This window comes from Rutidosis leptorrhynchoides, chromosome 3 (assembly GCF_046630445.1).
Source record: "Rutidosis leptorrhynchoides isolate AG116_Rl617_1_P2 chromosome 3, CSIRO_AGI_Rlap_v1, whole genome shotgun sequence".
Lineage (NCBI taxonomy): Eukaryota > Viridiplantae > Streptophyta > Magnoliopsida > Asterales > Asteraceae > Rutidosis > Rutidosis leptorrhynchoides.
In genome coordinates this window covers 98,141,822-98,160,952 of record NC_092335.1, presented here as the reverse complement: position 1 = coordinate 98,160,952, position 19,131 = coordinate 98,141,822, and the positions used below count along the sequence as shown (strand labels likewise).

Genomic DNA, 19,131 nt, shown 5'->3' with positions numbered 1-19,131 from the left:
AACGATATTCAGAATAATTTATAAAGCTATTTATAAATAAAAACAAAAAGTGTCATTTACGAAAGTTAGACAAAAGTTAATGGAGAATTGGTTTCCATAATATTCTATTAATCTATTTTCAAACGTACAAAGACGTTTTCAGTTCAAAAAGAACTTTATTATTAAAACGTATATAACTTTTATAAATATCTAGAATCACTTTTGACAACTCATTACTTAACCAGTATAATAAATATAACGATATTTATATTTTATTTCATTAAATATATATAACGATTTAAATTAATATTATATATATTTATACGCGTATTATACATACATAGTTTTTATACTTTTACTATACTTTAACTTTACCTTTACTTTACTTTTACTTTACTTTAACTTTAATAATTTACTTTAATAATTTATACTTTAATAATTTACTTTAATAATTCATACTTTAATAATTCACTTTAATAATTCATAGTTTAATAATTCACTTTAATAATTCATACTTTAATAATTAGCTTTAATAATTCACTTTAATAATTCATACTTTAATAATTCATTTTAATAATTCATACTTTAATAATTCACTTTAATAATTCAAAAATCTATTATAAATAGAATTCAGTAGGTTTCATTATTTCATAGAAACTTGAAAATATATTTCTCTAAACTCTCTCAATCGATTTATATATATAAATATATATATTTGCTCTGTATTATTTCATGATATTATTAGTATACATAAAATATTACGACGGAGTGCTGTCCAAGTGATTTCAAAATAGTTTTTTTGAATGAGTCGAAGCTAAGGAAATTATGGGTTATAGCTATGGAGGTGATGGGTATGGTTCATGGGTATGCTCGTGAGGTCAAACTAGTGTTTATCATCTCCGTTGCGTCTACGTACTTTCCTGCAATATTGAATCTCAATATTGATACGTTCGTGAATCCGAGGCCAACCTTGCACTTGTTAAATGACGTTATATGTATTTTTACTACGAAATACAGTATTGTGAGTTTCATTTGCTCCCTTTTATATATATTTTTGGGACTGAGAATACATGCGCTATTTTTATAAATGTTTTACGAAATAGGCACAAGTACTAAAACTAATTCTATGTGGGTTTAAACCAGAAATATACCCTTAGCTTGGTAACATTAAACTACTTGTCTATGTACGGTAGGCGCGAATCCTAAAGATAGATCTATTGGGCCTGACAAACCCCATCCTGACTATGGGATGCTTTAGTACTTCGAGGTTATTTTAAACACACCTGATCTGGTGTACTTCAGAGGGTAAAACATGAACGTTAAGGCTTGTTACCGGGTGCCTACAACTTATAGAATACTTTTATACACTTGCGAGTGTACATATATTTATAAACGGAAATCTTGTGGTCTATTAATATATTGAAATGATTGTTATGATAAACCTATGAACTCACCAACCTTTTGGTTGACACTTTAAAACATGTTTATTCTCAGGTATTAAAGAAATCTTCCGCTGTGCATTAGCTCATTTTAAGGATATTACTTGGAGTCATTCATGGCATATTTTGAAAGACGTTGCATTCGAGTCATTGAGTTCATCAAGATTATTATTAAGCCAAATTATAGTTGGATGTATTATGAAATGGTGTGCATGCCGTCAACTTTCGTTGTAAAGAAAGTTTGTCTTTTAAAAACGAATGCAATGTTTGTAAAATGTATCATATAGAGGTCAAATACCTCGCGATGTAATCAACTATTGTGAATCGTTTATAATGTATATGAACGGGTCCTTTCATTCTTGCTCGAGTGTGTAAATGGTTAGTGGTATCCGTTAGGATTCACTATGGCGTAGCAGAGCGCGATGTTACGCTACTCGTCGTTCGAGGCCAAAAGGGCGTTGATTGATGAAGCATGACTTTCGGAGTCCGCTGACTTCATCATGGTATTGGTGATTGATGAAGCATGATCTTCGGGTCCGCTGACTTCATCATGGTTGTTGATTGGTGAAGCATGATCTTCGGGTCCGCTGACTTCATCATGGTAGAGGATCGCGTGTGGTTTCGGATTCACGATGACGCGTGTGGTTTCGGTCATCTTATTGTGGAAGTGAATCTCGTGTAGTTCGGATTCACAAATGACTCGTGTAGTTCGGTCATTCCTCTGGTATAGTGACTCTCGTGTAGTTCGGATTCACTATGGCGCGTGTAGTTCGGCCATTCCCGATTGTTGTTGTGGTGAAGGTAGTGAGTCGCGTGTAGTTCGGATTTGCTAAGCCGCGTGTGTTTTCGGCCAGCCTTCGTATTGTTGGATGTGTGAGCACCGATGGGAAATTCGAGTACCATCTTCGTGTGCGATTGGATATGCGTTGTCCATGAGTTAGTGTTATATGTCGTTGTACACTAACGGATGTTGTGTGATCTATCAGTTGTTTTATACACCGATGGTGGGGTCGTAAGGGCCATGATGTTTGATCTATCGGTTGTTTGATACACCGATGGTGGGGTCGCGAGGACCATGTTGTGTGATTAGTGATGCGATAGCCGTGTTTCGTTCACGTGTTGTTACGGGTGTGACGATCGTTGATTTTGTACGCCTTGGGATCTAGAGTTGACATGGTCGTCTTGGGCGCTATAGGTTTAAACCGTTTGTTATGATGTTACGGTAGTTGCGCATTGGTCGTATTGCGCACTACAAGGGATGTTAGTGATTGGTGTTATCCGTAAGGATTCGTTTGGATCGGTCTTCATCGTTTCGGATTGTTGACTTTAGGATTGAGACTTGGTTGCTTTTAGCATTGTACTTGGTAATGGTACGCTAGAGGTTTGATATCTCGGTTCGAGATTGGTTGAGTTTTTCTCGATGTGAGGGATGGAGCATGGTCTTGGTGCTCGAAGTGTGATTTGATAAATCGTGTGCGACGATTTCGGTTGTTAAAGGTGATTCATGGGGAAGAGTTGCCTAGGAAACTCGGATTGGGGCTATGTTTGAGGACCGTTGAGCGAGGTCTGTTCGGTTACATGTTGCAGATCGCGAGGACGCGATCGTGTTTAAGTGGGGGAGAGTTGTAAGACCCTGTTTCTGTTTCTGATTTTGCAGTAGATCGGGACGCCGTTCAACCTTCGGGACGCCGTCCAGTAAAGAAGGACGGGACGCCGTCCAAGATTCGGGACGCCGTCCAAACTGTCTGTCGAGCCAGCTGTTTTAATTAATTAAAAAGGGGTAAAATGGTAAATTCACTTGGATGCCGGTTTAGAGCCTTCAAGGCTGGTTCCTTGGTCATTTGAGGATGATATTTCATCCTCACAAACACTCTCAACCTTATCTAGAGAGAGAGGAGGGTTTTAGAGAGAGAGAGAGAGGTGGATTTGGAGAAGAAGGAGTCGGATTCTCGCAAAAGCTCGGGTTCTAAAGTTGTTCATCTCGCTCCTAGCTACGTTGTGGTGGTATTGGTAAGCTCAAACACCGAATTTCATTTGTTAAGTTTGATATTCAAGTTAGGGTTTTGAGTTAGTTTGTTGTGAAACCCTTTTAGGTGATGAAATGGGTTTATGGTGACTAGTTATCCTTGTCACTTGGCGGGTTTTGGGTCGGTTGACGATTTGGCCTTGTTTAGGGTTTGATGGTGAGTTTAATCACTAGGTTTAGTGATTATGGAAGTGTTGGAACACTTTTGGGTGTGTTTGGTTGCCTAATTTTGAAATGGGTCAAATTAGGGTTTTGGTGTCAAAATGGGTATGACACGTGTTTAACACTTGTGTTCGGGCTTAATCGGTGTGTTAGGACCATTTTCACTCGTGTTAGTGGATATTGATTAGTTTGGGCGCGTTTCGTGCTTGGAAGTGCAAATGGGTCGAATTTGCACTAGGTGTCAATTGGGTTGGTTCGTAAGTCAACCCTAATTGTGTTGTTGTGTTTGTGATAATGGAATAGGTACTTTCCATTTGGCGCGTTGCGGATTACTTGGAAGCATTCATCAAGGCGACTAGGTGAGTGTTAATATCCTATGTGCATATGCATGTGTAGGATGGGTGCGGGTCAGGTGAAGTGATTCTCGGCTATAGAGCTCACTTCACATGTAGGTGGATTTGATGGACTTGTGTATGGGTCCAATTGGCACGGTTGTGCGTTTTGGTTGACCACCTTTGGCGAAGTACACACTTTGGGTGTACGTTATCACACGTGGTTGTGAGTGAAATGATTATACATGTGTGTATATAATGTATCTATTTGTAGGGCGGGGGATGGGGCCGGGTATACGTGTCTATACCATCAAGAGTTAGTGATATATTTCGTTGTACACTAACGATGGACATTTCGTTGTCCAAACCGACCAAGAGTTAGTGATATATTTCGCTGTACACTAACGATGGACATTTCGTTGTCCAAACCGACCAAGAGTTAGTGATATATTTCGCTGTACACTAACGATTGCTTGAACGGATATTTCGTTGTCCGTGTTGCCTAGGGGTTAGTGATATATTTCGTTGTACACTAACGGTTGTTACGAACACCGATGGAAAATTCGAAGTACCATTCCCTTGTGTTATTGGTTAACCATAATTACGCGTTGTATTGTAGTATATTATATTATTCGGGTTATATATATATATATTGACGTATTGTTGTGATGTAGCTAACCCTCCGGGTGCAGCTTATTTGGCGTTGTTCACGTCGTTGTCGGTGAACATATATTTTGTTGATATCTTTAGCTTGTTGCTTAGAGATCGTACGGTATGCTTAGTGTAGTTGCCTTATTCATGGATACTTCGGTATGCGGTATTTGATATTTGTGTGGCGTGTCCATTTTATACATATATGTATGTAGTATATTATCATTCACTAAGCGTTAGCTTACCCTCTCGTTGTTTACATTTTTATAGATTGCATGGATGCGGTGGCTCGGGTAAGCGCGGGGACTAGTGGACTTGCGTAGTTTGCTTTAGAAGACTTGCTTTTGGATTTTGATTAGGATTGGGTAGCGTGTCCCCAATCCCATGCTCGATCTATGTTTTTGTATAAACTAATGGGTCGAAATAGTCACTTGTGGTATTTTAGGTCGATGTGAGCCCGGTGTCGAAAAACTCTTAGTTTAAACTATTGTAATATATTGTGAAAGTGTTTTGGTTTAAAAGTGTCGGGAAGCGGGTTTCTCGCCCGCGTGTGTTTGTAAACTGATCAGAATGTTTTAGTACATCTGGACGCCGTCCCAGATGGCTGGACGCCGTCCCAGTATTAAGTGCTGGACGCCGTCCAAGCTTTTGGACGCCGTCCAGATCAACTGTTCCAGAAATTATTTTTTTGTGGCACATTTTTGAAAGGTTAACGGGTTGGGTTGTTACACACGACAAAAGACCACCACTATTACCAAACTTCGGTTGCCAACAGTGGTCTTCGCCAACAGGTTGAAAGACCACCACTAGTCCACTACTACCAAATTAAGAGTAGATCAGACACCAACAAACTTCGAGTGACCACCACGTAACAGAGTGGTGGTTCACCATAAGCTGCCGACACGGAAACACCACTACCAGACACACACACACACACACACATATACTATACCATACTCCTTAATTCTAAAGTACTTAAATTTATCGTAGGAATACCTTTTACCCAGAAAAAATAAATTCAAAAGCACTTCATAATATATTACTCGTATTCATATATTAACAATAATGATAATGATAAAAACATAGAAAAAGAAATACAATTAAACCGTGCTTCGTGTATCAGACACTCGCCAACAAAGCAGATTATTGTCGTAGCATCACATATACATGCATATAAACATCATATATATACATATACATGATGGCACGTACATGACATCTACAGATTGATTTAATCACACTATATATTCAACCAAAACAGGCATGATGATGTATAATTACGTATTATTTACTGGCGACCACCTGGCAACTTCTCCTTAATCTTCTCCATCAACCCTTTCTTCTCACGCCCTTCTTCTCCTTCATTTCCATACCCGCCGCCAACACCACCATCTACGGTGCCGTCTGTGGCGGAAGTTTTGTATTCATCACCACCATAATCACCGAAGGGTAGCTTCTCCTTGATCTTCTCCATGACATCTTTCCCTTCATCATAGCCATGACCACCACCAGTACCACCATATTTTCCTTCTTCATAGGCGCCGGGACCACCACCAGTACCACCATATTTTCCTTCTTCATAGGCACCGGCCGGACCACCGCCGGCACTACCAAGTTTTCCTTCTTCATAGGAGCCGGGACCACCACCGGTACTACCAAGTTTTCCTTCTTCATAGGCGCCGGGACCACTACCGGTACTACCATATTTTCCTTCTTCATACGCGCCTTGACCACCACCGGTACTACCATATTTTCCTTCTTCATAGGCCCCAGGTCCACCACCGGTACTACCATATTTTCCTTCTTCATAGGAGCCGGGACCACCCCCGGTGCTACCATATTTTCCTTCTTCAAAGGCGCCGGGTCCACCACCGGTACTACCAAGTTTCCCATCTTCATAGCCGGTGGTTGAGCGGATGGTTGTACCGGTGGTGGATTGAAGTGGGTTATCAGCGTACTCATTGTTTTGCTGGCCCTCTGACTTCATGTACTGTTCTCCTCCGTATTGTGCCATTATTAATTTAAGTGAATATTAAATTAAAATTAAATTAAAAGTAAAAAGATTGAAAGTAGATATGATGATGATTTATAAGGTAGAGATTTGGGAAGGTTGATGAGAAATTAGATTGGATTAAAGGGGATTATATAGGGATAAGGCATGTACATTAATGCATGGGGTGAAAACAACAGTATAATTTGAGATCGTATTATCACATGACACGTTAAGATATGAGATTTGATTGGGAGCTTCAAATTAATTAGTCCGACAAGTGTACGTAGAAGGTAGGTCGGCAGAGAATGTGGAGTTGGTTTTCAGATAAGGTTTTGATTATTTGACAACAAATTTGTCTATAGGTGTTGATAATTACAGTACTAAACATATCCCATATATTTGTCGATATCTTTTTTAATATACCGCAGGCCAAAAATATGAAAGAAATAAAAGTTAGTTAAGCAGAAAAGTTAAAAAGTTCTTTAGGCAAAAAGGTTTTAAACAAGGCGAAACCATGAGACCAAACACAAACCTATTAATAGGAAGTAGTTGTTAGCTTCAGTGCTTGTGTTTGCTGTTGTATATCAAACTGTTTGTTTCAAAAAACATGTGTATCGGCAGGGACATGTTAGCCCTGTGTTGACTTTGTCAATCCATCCAGCGGTCCCCGGTAGCCCACTGGAGCCTGGCGAAACACCATCACCCATTTCTCCACAGTAGTATATCAAACTGTTGGTACTTGAGAACCCAATCTTAATAATTAGATGAAGTAGAAGCACATATAATAAAAAATACTCCCTCCATCCCAATTTAATGGTTCCCTCCATCCCAATTTAATGGTCCCCGAACAATATACAATTATCATGCAACTTTTAAAAAACTAAATGTGAATTAGTATTAACATACACTAGTTAAACATACAAGTTCCATTAACGGTTGACAACATTGGAACATCATGTGGCCGGAGCAATCTCCTTTCGGTTCTTACTCAACCGAGTCTTTGAAAGTTTTGTCAATGAATAACTAACCTGCAACAAAAAATTCATTATGTTTATTGTAAATAAAACTCTAGATCATTGTGTTAGGACTATCTTATCATGAAATCTGTTAGATGATGTTTTTGACAACTCTTAACGAGGTGCGATGTGGCCAACAATAAAGAGTTACAAGAGTAAAGTGCCTATAATTAATGTCATCACTAATGTTACCACCAACAATTGTCAATAACATGTGAGGTACCTTGGCCTTATGACAGCAGAAGATGGAAGCAGAAGCAAGTTCATTTGTATTCTGCTTTTGGTTGATTACAGTTTTCAGATTAATGGCCATAACAATCACCAGGAGGAATCTCTCAAGTATTCACTGATTTAGTAGCAACAATGTCTTTAGATCAATCCAGTGACCTCAAATTTGCACCAACTTACCTATTCATGTTTTGCAATCAAGATGAATACACTATTTGAGTATGTTATGAGAAATCAAAGCCAAAGTAAGAAATTTGCAAAATTAGAAGTCTCATGTGTTGAGCAGCGGAACTTCTTGAAAACATGTAGAAGCAATTGTACGCAATTTTACCTTTTCTTTATACGTGGAAAAACAGAGGATACATGGGATACTTATATTCGAAAAGTGTAATTTCGGATATTCCAAATATCCTATTTTTTTTAAAAAAGTGTCATCCGATATCCAAATCCGAAAAATCGGATTCCCAATTTTCAGATATCCGAAAATCCAGATGTCCGATTTTCAGATATTTTCGGATCGGATTTTCTGATCATTCGGGTTACGGATTCAGATCTACTTAAAATAGCAAAAGCACATCCAAACACTATCTCTCTACATCTACTTTATTGTATTTGAGGAATTCGGATGTTCAAATGTTCCATTTGTGGTATGTCTGAGATAGACGACTCGTGAAGGTATCAAGTAAGAGAGACGTATAATATCCTTGGTCTAAATCACAAGCAAATACTTACTTGTAAACGTCGAGAAGAAAGTTTCTTAAGCAAAAACGTTAAAAGCAACGTGTAACCATGAAAGAAGCCACATAGTAGCTGGTACTTGAGACCCGTTGCAGCTATCAAACGTTCCTTTACCATTTTTCTTCTCTCAACCATGTTTCTTAATGACTATACAAAGTACGAGCATAAGAAATATTGTACTACTTCTTAGTCGGATATTTGTGAAACAATGCTTTTATCAAAGTAATACAATTTCAAAGTGTAGAACGTCTACCAAATTTCATTCATATCATAATCATAATGAAGTAAACAACAAAATGACTGTAAGTAGAAGTTGAAAAACAAATAAACTACTAAACCAATACTTTGGGTTTCTGTCTACATTGGAAGCAAAATAATAATTAAGCACAGATTTGGACTTCTATGAGCTGATATCTATGGCAATCGTTACTGCTCTTTGAGTCTGAAGACTGCTTCTAATAGTCGCTTGTTTTAGTTTTTCAAACTTTTACACTATACATTTTTTGTTTAATGTCGTCAACATATCGCATAAGAGGCTATCATCATGTTCTAAGGCTATCATCATGTTCTAAGGCTATCATCATGTTCTAAGTATCGCATAAGAATGTAATGATAGCCTCTAATACGATACTTCGAAGACATTAAACAAAAAATGAATAACTCAGTGTAGCCTCAAAAAAGAAAACAAGTGGCTATTGGAAGAAATCTTCAACTCAAAGAGCATTTACAAATAGAATAGATATTTTAGCTTTCAGAAGTTCGAATTTGTGTTTAATTATTAAATTTCTTCTAATGTAGACAAAAACCAAAAGTATTGTTTTAGTAGTTTATATTGTTTTTATGCTACTACTTACTGTCATTTTGTTATTTACTTTATCGTGATACGGAGTATTAAATATTAAATTTGATCATCGCATATTCAAAGGGTAAACTAAAACTCCCCCTTTTAACCCTCTTTTGTAACCTAATCATGATGGAGAATTATACTCCCATTTCACAAAGATGTCCTTTTGGTCATTTTAAACCATTAATTGATTAACCACGTAAATCAGAGTTTATCAAAGTTCAAACACTCAATGATCTAATAGTTGGCTGACTACAACCTAAAATAGCAGAAGCACTTCAAATCCCTATCTCTCTAAACCCACTTTATTGTAGTTGAGGAATTCAAGATGTTCAAATGTTCCATTTGTGGTTTGTCTAACAAAGAAGACTCGTGAAAGTAACAAGTAAGAAGAGATAATACCATTGGTCTAACTTTATGCAACTGAAATGAAAAACCATTTCAAACCCACAAGCAAATACTGGAAAGCAAGTTTGTTAAGCAGAAACGTTTAAACAAGATGAAACCATGAAAGAAAACCCGTACCTATTGGCTGTTAGCTTCAGTGCTCACTGTTGGTATTTGAGACCTGTTGCAGCCTCCTCTTGTATCGCAGGTAGATGGTAAAGAGCTAGGGTGTAACCGTTCTGATTTGGCGTGTGAAGATGTGGGATTTGGGCCTGGCCCATCTGGTGATTCCTCAGCCCTTACAAATCCTGATTTGAGCTATTTGGTTGGTAGCTCAGCCATAAAAGATTCTGATTTGGGCCCTATTGTTGGTGGGCCTTTAACTGAGTTGGATACTGGATCGGGCTTAAAGGCCCATTTAGTGTTGCAACGTAATGATCATGGAAATTGGTGAAAGTATTTAACTATATGCCATCAAAAAATCGTAAATGCAAAAAGGCCCAGAAAACGCACCATGTTTACAGCTTGGTGTGTGGCGCGTTTTTGCAGTGAAAAATGGTTGTCTCGGTGAATATCTCGGTAACATGCATCACGCACCAAGCTATAAGCGTGGAGCGTTTTTCAGGGTGCATTTTGCAATTACAATTTTTTGAAGGCATATTGTTAAACACTTCAGATAAAAGTGGCATTTTGACCAATTTCAAGGATCTATTGCATCTCGAGTGGGTGGGTGAATTGGGTGGTGATGTCTGGAACAAGGGAGTTAATGCAGACATTCCTTCATCATCGGTTAGTCATCAATGTGTCGAAGATGGTGGTTCTTCTTCGAGGAAACATTCTATTTTTTCTAGAAGACTGCGAAAGATTTCAAAGGGTGTTGGGTGGAAGGCAAATTGCTTAGTTTGAAATGGGTTCCAAAGCAAAAGAAAATATACCTAAGGCAATGAGAGTTCATAAAGAGGACTTAAGGAACTTTAACGTTGAAGGAATGTGAGGTTTTAGCGTTTTATATCCTTTTATGCAGGGGCGAGTATAAGCTTTGACCTGTGGGGCCACTTAATACCACTAGTTTCAAAATTTTGTGTAAAAATATCATTTAAAATGTATAGGACACTACTATATTTAACTACAGAACCCCATATATTTTTCAAATTAATGGTATTTTCTTTGAATTATATAGGATACCACTAAATTTAACTAGTCGGACCCCATATATACTTCGAATTTTTAGGTTTTATATGGTAAACAATCATTAAAATAACATTAAAATATAATTAGTAATGAAAAAAAATGGGGAATCCATTGAGTTTCGTTTCTGAAATCACTACTGCTTTTATGGCTTTTAGTAGTGTTTTAGTTGGTGTTTTGTTTTGATATTTTTGCTCTTCTGTTTGGTTAGTTCGTCAGTAATTTAGTTTTGTGGTTTTAGTTATTTTGTTTCGCTTTTGTTAGGTTTTTTTTCCCTGTTTGTAAGTTGTTTTGATTCTTCATCTTTTGAATGAAGTTAAGGATGTAGTTGCTTTATTTATTATATTTTTATATAGTTATTTTTTTAGAAAGCAAAAAGAAAGGTCATGACTCAAATAGACGCGAAGTAGATATCATTAAACCAAAGCCCTATTGGTTCAGCCCAACTTTCTTTGACGTTAACTAATACGGAGTAGTTACCAATGTTAGCTCAAATTTTAAACAATGGTACATAAACAACAACAACAACAACAACAACAATACCCAATCCCACACTTGTAGGGTATGGGGGAGGTGAGACGTAGACAATCCTACCTCTACCCTAGGACAAAGAGAAGTCATTTCACCACCCCGAGTGAAACACTCACAAGGGTAGGGAAAGTCCTCCCTCTCTATGTTCGACGGATAAAGAGATTGCTTGCAACGGACCTCCGGCCAAAAAAAAAAAAAAAAAAAAAAAAAAAAAAAAAAAAAAAAAAAAAAATGCCAACGCCATGAAAATGGTGGAACGAATTTCCATGGGTTTTAAAATGTTGCCTGGAATTCGATTTAGGCTCTAAGCGACAGTCAAGTCGCCAATAATTAGACGCTTGCTGATGGCTCCCGAAACAGCGCCGTAAAAAAGAAAAAAGAAAAACGTACCTTAGAGTGTACTGCGGAGCACAGGACGAATAAAGTAAAGCTGCATTAAGTGAGAAATAAACATATATGTCCACATACAGATAAAAACACAACATAGCAAGCCATTCTATAAGAATTAACATACAAACATACATAAAACAGTATCTACCCAACAAGCATACATACGGGAAAACCAACATACGCATACATAGATATAAAACATACAAACATACGAATATACATACCAACATACGGATATACATACAAACATACGAATATACATACAACCAAACATATAACTATACATACATATAAACATACAACCATACATAAATACAAACATACATAAATACATAAATACAATCAAAGACAAGCAGAAAAGCAAAACAAGCGAACATACAAACAACCAAACATAAACTTGCGAACAAAGTTAAATACATACATACAAACACGAACATCCATACATACACATAGAAACCCACATGTCCAAACTTACACCATCGATGCATGGGTCTAGAAAAAAAAAAAAAAAAAAAAAAAAAAAAAAAAAAAAAAAACCAGCAAAGAGCAAAGAGCAGAGTGAAAGAAGATACCCACACAGACCCACAAAACCACAAACACACAAACAAAACCAAAAAACCTACTCGTCTATTCTAATTCTAGTCCTCCACGCAACCCTATCAGAGGTCATGTCCTCGGTCAATAAGAGCTCCTTCAAGTCTAGCTTTATCCTATCTTCCCACCTACGCGTAGGTCTACCCCTTCTTCTTACGCCGTCAACCGTAAGTGTCTCGACCCTCCTAACAGGGGCAGTAGGAGGTCGTCTTCTCACATGCCCAAACCATCGAAGTCGTTCTTCTCTAAGCTTGTCGATGATGCTTCTAACTTTCAGGTTCTCCCTAAAAACACTATTAGGAATCATATCTAACATGGTTTTACCACATGTCCACCTAAGCATCCTCATCTCTGCCACCTCCATCCTCCTCTCTTGTGCTTTCGTCATAGGCCAACACTCTGATCCGTATAACATGGCAGGTCTAATTGCCACCTTGAAGAATTTCCCTTTCAGCTTAAGGGGGATCTTCTTGTCGCATAAGACTCCAGTCGCTGCTCTCCACTTCACCCACCCTACCTTAATTCGGTGCGACACGTCTTCATCTATCCTCCCCGATTTGTGTAGCACCGAGCCCAGGTATCTAAACGAAGTTTGTGGATGCAAGATCTGGTCTCCAATACAGATGTTCACTCCATCACTTTGTTCATCAACATTCCTATCAAAATCGCAACTAAGATATTCTGTCTTTTGTCTACTAATGTATAGACCGTTACTTTCTAAGGCCACCCTCCATTGCTCCAGCCTTCTATTAAGCTCCTCCTTAGAATCCGAAACGAGCACAATATCATCGGCAAAAATCAGGCACCAAGGGATGCATTCTTGTATCCCTCGAGAAAGTTCATCAATGATCAAAGCGAAAAGGAAAGGGCTAAGGGCCGATCCCTGGTGCAGGCCTACTTCTATTGGGAAAACTTCAGTATTTCCCACCGGTGTTCGAACACAAGACTTCGCCCCTTCATACATATCTCTAATAACATTAATATACCTACTCGAGATACTTCTGCCCTTAAGGGTCTTCCAAATCAAGTTTCGTGGCACGCAATCGTAGGCCTTCTCTAAGTCTAAGAAGACCATCTCTAGGTTCTTTTGCTTTTCTCTATACTTCTCCATAAGGTTCCTAATAATATGGATTGCCTCTATCGAAGAGCGCTTTGGCATAAAACCAAATTGGTTCTCCGAAACATTGGTTTCGCGTCGAAGTCTAGTCTCAATCACTTTCTCCCAAAGCTTCATAGTATGACTAAGTAATTTTATGCCTCTATAGTTACCGCAACATTGAGCATCCCCCTTGTTCTTATAGATGGGAATAGTCTCACTCAGTCTCCATTCCATAGGCATTTTAGAGCTTCGAAACGTCTTGTTAAAAAGGCAAGTCAGCCATCTAACACCAGTGTCGCCCAGGCACCGCCACGCCTCAATAGGGATCTGATCCGGTCCCACTGATTTCAATGGTACATAAACGTAACACTGAAAACTCCAACAATTTAGCCTCAGCTATATAAAGAAACTTATTTTGTTTATTCAAAGTTCCAACGCTAAATACATGTATTTGAAACAAATACTCAAATACACACAAGGTCAATGCATCTCTACAACTGCATTTTAATCAAGTCCACTTTTTACCAACTTGCATTTAGCCTTAAAACCTTAGTTACAACTAAGATTTTAAACTAGGTGAGGGCGTAAGTATGCCATTAGAACCAGAATTACTCTCCATCTGTTTCTTTTTTTCACTTTCCTTTGCAGCCAATTCTTCTCTTTTAGCAGCCAATTCTTCTTCCTCTTTCGCCTTTATTTTCGCTTCTTCAATTTCCTTCCTCTTCACATCGAAAAATTCAATAAGCCCAAGGAGTGCAACATCCGGATCATTGTCCTTAAGCAGTTGTTCCGCTACTTCCGCCGGGCTAATCTCCACCTCATTAATCAAATCCTCAATTTCTTCAAAAAGTACATGTTCGGTGATACGCAGATAATTAGAAGCCAACAATCGAAACCCACACGGGGTACAATACGACATGTGAATGTGCACGTCCATTCGCCCAGGTCGAAGAAGTGCAGGGTCAAGTTTGTCTTTACGATTCGTGGTAAATATAATAATCCTCTCGTCACCACAACTCGACCATAACCCATCGATAAAGTTCAAAAACCCCGACAATGTAACCTTATGTTCTTCTTGAAGCATTCCACGTCGATCACGCACTAAACGCCTAGTCTCTTGCACCTCAACCCGATTATGCAACTCCATTGAACAATCAATATCCTCCACAACAAGTATCGACCTATTCGCCGTTCCCAACAACAACCTTCGAAGATCCGAGTTCGATCTGACGTCAGTTAACTCCAAATCATACACATCGAACTTTAAGTAATTCGCAATAGCCGCGATCAAGCTCGATTTCCCCGTCCCGGGTGGACCGTACAACAAATAACCCCTCTTCCACGCCTTACCCACTTCCCTATAATACTCTCTCCGTTCCAAAAACCTATCCAAGTCTTTTATTAGCTTCTCTTTTTGACACGTGTCCATTGCCAGCGTGGCAAAAGTCGACGGGTGGTCAAGGTTGACTGAGCTCCACATATTTGGCATCCCGGAGTACCGATTATTTCCGTCCAATGTAAAAAGCTTCACAGTTTTCTCACCTTGTTTTCTTTCTTTCACTTCGTTGATAATAAACGGTAAGTACTCGTTCAATGCGAGCTCTTTATGGTTACGATGAAACGTGAGCTCCAACGACCGTTGATCGGATCTGGTAACGGATCTTCCGGTGTACGGGTCGTGATCGTTATAAACTTCTCTCGCCGTTGTCTTTTTCGACACCAACGACCAGTGAAATTTAACTCCATTGTAAACATCGGTGAACTCCTCGTTGATTTCCATGGTAACGTTGATGTTTTTGTCGTTTTGATGTTTACTAATTTTTAATCGATTAATTTCGGGTGAAATTCGGGCTGAAAGGTGAAATTGTGCAGCTTTATAAATTTCGTTTTCACGAATCCCGTCGAATTCGTAGATCACCATGGTTAATTGTCGAGATAACTTGTTGATGAGTTTACGAAATCCGAAATAAAAGTATTCTCGGACTTCAGGTGGCATGTATTCACGTGAAACGCTGCGAACGACCATCGCGGCAGCGGCGACAGATCCGACGGTGGAAACGAATGTTTTGGCGATAGCGATTTTGGATTCTGTTGATGGTGACGACATGATGAAATGGACGGCTGGGATTTGATGTAGAGTGTAGGGAAATGGAGATCAATGGATGATTTTTGTTGATGGCTGATTGTGGGTCTTATAGTGATGTAAGAGGTGGGTGTGTTGACTTTCGTAGACTTTGAAAATAAGGGATCGGTGTATTGACGAAGAAAAATATACTGATTTGTTTAGGCATTGGTTTCTTCCTAGAAAATACAGTTCACTTCAAGACAAGAAGTAGAAAATTTTTTACAAGGGTGTTTGCCGTTAAGCACACTCGGTGTCCGAGTGTTTTTCCACCGTCGGTTTAATCGGTTTAATCTGATGTTGTAACTGACTGTCGGCCGACACGGACCGGCATTGGTCACTCAGGTTCGTGGCATCGACTCGAGGCATCGACGTTGGGTTTCAACCGTTGGAATTTAAATTTTTAACAAACTAGTAGTTTAACGCTCGTGTACTCTTTGTTTTTTTTTTTTTGAAAGGCAATATATTATATTAATAAATAAACACCAGCAAGATGCTAGGTAGTACAACAACACGACAACGTACAAATTCCAATCGACAAGCATAAACTCGAATGACAAATACACGATTCCTAAAAAAAACACGAATTCTAACAAGACAATGAAGGATCAAACCATCAAGAAACACCCACATTAACCAAACCAAAATACAAAACATAATCACATAAGGGCAAACACCCGATAGAAAGCGTGGATTGGGAGCACACGAACAACAAACACGAAACCCGTCGAAAACTAAACCAAACGATCCTACCACACTCTCAAATCGAGTGGCGATAATGCAATGTGCCAAGATGGTTAACAAGAAAAAACCACGATGGAGACCTTCATCACGAAGTTGAAAAGATGAGGTGCAGAAACTACGAAGACCGGTCGAATTCTTCACAAACGAGGCTATATCCACGAACAATCACACAAAGGCCACGACCTACAACCAATACCACTCGAAATGGAACCCAAAAATCGACAACCACCAAAATACAATCCGATCTACCCACGAAAAAGTAACACCTACCGACGGAGCACGAGACGATAACCAACGACAAACTTGACCGATCTGGCACAAACCCATCTTCCTGTTGCGAAAAACAAAATCCGTCGACTCACATAATATCTCGATTGAACCACGAAAAAGAAACATCCTATTCCGACTGGATCCAGCCCCAAAACCGTCCATATACTCAACACCACTATCAGAAACCACAGACCACCGGAAAAGACTCGCGGTACTCAACGGATCTTGATGGCGGCGGTAAGAAGATGTCGTGGAAACTGAAACCCAAACGGATTAGACCCAACGCGAGGAAGAAACAAATAAAAGACAAGAAGAAGGAAGGAAAAAACGAAAAAGTAGCAAGGGAGGCGCCGGACCACCGGCGAAAGCCGGTGGCCGGAGGAGTTGAAGAAATGGGTGTGACTTGTTTTTGAATTCTTGGAAACGGAGAGTGAGAGAGAATGGTGAGGCGTGTATACGTGTACTCTTTGTTCAATTTTAATAATACATCTTGCTTTTCAAAAAAAAAAAAAAAAAAAAACTAGCTTCTTATTTTTTTTTTCTTTTTTTTTTTCCCCTTATTTACTTTATAAATAACACCCATATGCCACCATTCCACCATTTACTCTACAAAATACTTCTATCTTTCAAATATCAACCTCTCTTTTCTTTTCTTTTTTTTTATCATTTTTGACAATGTCGTCTTCGAGTTCTTCCGACGATTTTACAAATCATACGTTCGACCTATTAAATGAGGAAAATTCTTAAAAAAAAAAATAGTGAAAATTTCCGTCGTTACATACGTTGTGATCATTATGGTGCACATGAGCGTTTGATGGACGACTAAAAATAACAAAAAACAAAAATGAACACTAAATTGACACTATGGACACCTCCACCCATATCATTATCAGTCAATTTCAGCTTCCAAAATGATAGCCGAAACTTGACGATGGACACCTCGTAATCTAAGCCACAAAAACCAATCAAATGTATAAATTTATTTGGTTCGGTCGAGTTTTTTATTGTAACGACCCGGAAATTTCCGACCAAATTTAAACCTTAATCTTTATATATTTCCGACACGATAAGCAAAATCTGTAATATTGAGTCTAGGAAATTTAAAATATATATATATTCAGATTAACAATTACCCTTTAACCATGCTTGACAATTCACGAACCATTACTTGTGAATAACTAGATACATATACATATATTTAAATATATCTATATATAGTTTAATTTAATATATGATTTAATGGTATGAATTAAGTTGTAAAATGTGTTATATAAACTATAAACTTATTAAAAATATAATTAGGAATTATTTGTATAATTTTAAAACTTCTTATATTTTATTTAGGGGATGTGAGTGAATAATTAATGTTATTTTATTTAACACTTAAAGCCCAAATTTTATACCATAATGACTTATGTAAATAAAGGAGACTAATATAAAAATTTGAGGTTTTTCTGAACACTTTTTATCCGCCACTATATAACAACGGACTACGAATCAACACATTAATACGACTGTCGGCACAAGAGTTAATGTGATGACAGCTAATGTTATTTTAATACTTTATAATTGATGCACGTTTAAATACTTGTACCAATCACTCATTCATATCACCTCTTTATCACTTAAACTAATATATATAGATATATTAATATACAATGCCAGGCTAAAAAGGTTTCATCATCTCTTCCATTATTGTTATATATTGCAAGTGTATGACCATTCAAAAACCAACCTATTTTTTTTTTCTCTTGATTTTTGTTATGACTGGTTCAATCCAGACATCTAGCAAACATCACAATAAACTCACTAGACCACCATCAACATTGAAACGTTAACAATCACGGTTACTACTCGACTACGTTTATGATTTTGAATTCGGTTCAATTCACCATTAATCATCACCATAAACACCACCCTTACCACCTTTGATCATAACCATCCACCATCTATTTAATCCTCATCAACCACTATTCGATAACCACCATAACCGTCACTAGCTTCACCTTATAAACCACCATATACAATTAATCGGTCAAGTCATAAGAACCACAAACCGTTCTGTAGATGCCCTGCTAGCACTTGACAGAACTATCGAGACCCATCTAAACACCTCCAATATTATCACCTTGTTCTTTGCTTCATGTTTTCTTCTTGAGTTCATCACCTTTATTATAACCGCCAAGAACACCACCATGATCAACCAACTTACCATCTTGCAGCATCTTCTAAACCGTCACCCATTTTATCCATCCACCACCTCGGTCACAGTCATTCACCACCACCACTACAACAACAACTATCATCAACTATTAATTCCGTATTTCTGTAAACACAACCCATCAAAGACTTCTGTTATACGCATTGAAGATTAGTTCGTCACCAAAACACCAATCCT

The 19,131-nt window shown here is 38.1% G+C and overlaps 3 protein-coding genes and 1 long non-coding RNA gene across 5 annotated transcripts; all 4 read right to left on the bottom strand.

The window, feature by feature from the left end:
- Positions 1-5,602: 5,602 nt before the first annotated feature.
- On the bottom strand, positions 5,603-6,710 carry LOC139901079 (uncharacterized). The gene has a single exon (XM_071883818.1). It carries the CDS (start codon positions 6,601-6,603, stop codon positions 5,878-5,880), a length of 726 nt encoding a protein of 241 aa, XP_071739919.1. The 5' UTR covers positions 6,604-6,710; the 3' UTR covers positions 5,603-5,877.
- Positions 6,711-7,406: 696 nt separating this feature from the next.
- Positions 7,407-10,068, bottom strand: LOC139896545 (uncharacterized). Of its 2 annotated transcripts, none has more exons than XR_011776269.1 (3): positions 9,934-10,068; positions 7,822-8,006; positions 7,407-7,610 (listed from the first exon to the last, which is right to left on the bottom strand). It is a non-coding gene; the product is annotated as an uncharacterized lncRNA (long non-coding RNA). The 2 variants fall into 2 exon arrangements; XR_011776270.1 differs by lacking the exon at positions 9,934-10,068 and adding an exon at positions 8,559-9,131.
- Positions 10,069-12,375: 2,307 nt separating this feature from the next.
- LOC139900227 (uncharacterized) lies at positions 12,376-13,462 on the bottom strand. The gene is made up of 2 exons (XM_071883019.1): positions 13,016-13,462; positions 12,376-12,396 (listed from the first exon to the last, which is right to left on the bottom strand). The coding sequence occupies exons 1-2, from the start codon at positions 13,460-13,462 to the stop codon at positions 12,376-12,378; spliced, it is 468 nt and encodes a 155-aa protein (XP_071739120.1).
- A 541-nt stretch (positions 13,463-14,003) lies between these two features.
- Positions 14,004-15,896, bottom strand: LOC139896544 (AAA-ATPase At3g50940-like). The gene has a single exon (XM_071879194.1). The coding sequence runs from the start codon at positions 15,702-15,704 to the stop codon at positions 14,157-14,159; it is 1,548 nt and encodes a 515-aa protein (XP_071735295.1). The 5' UTR covers positions 15,705-15,896; the 3' UTR covers positions 14,004-14,156.
- Between the last annotated feature and the right edge of the window lie 3,235 nt (positions 15,897-19,131).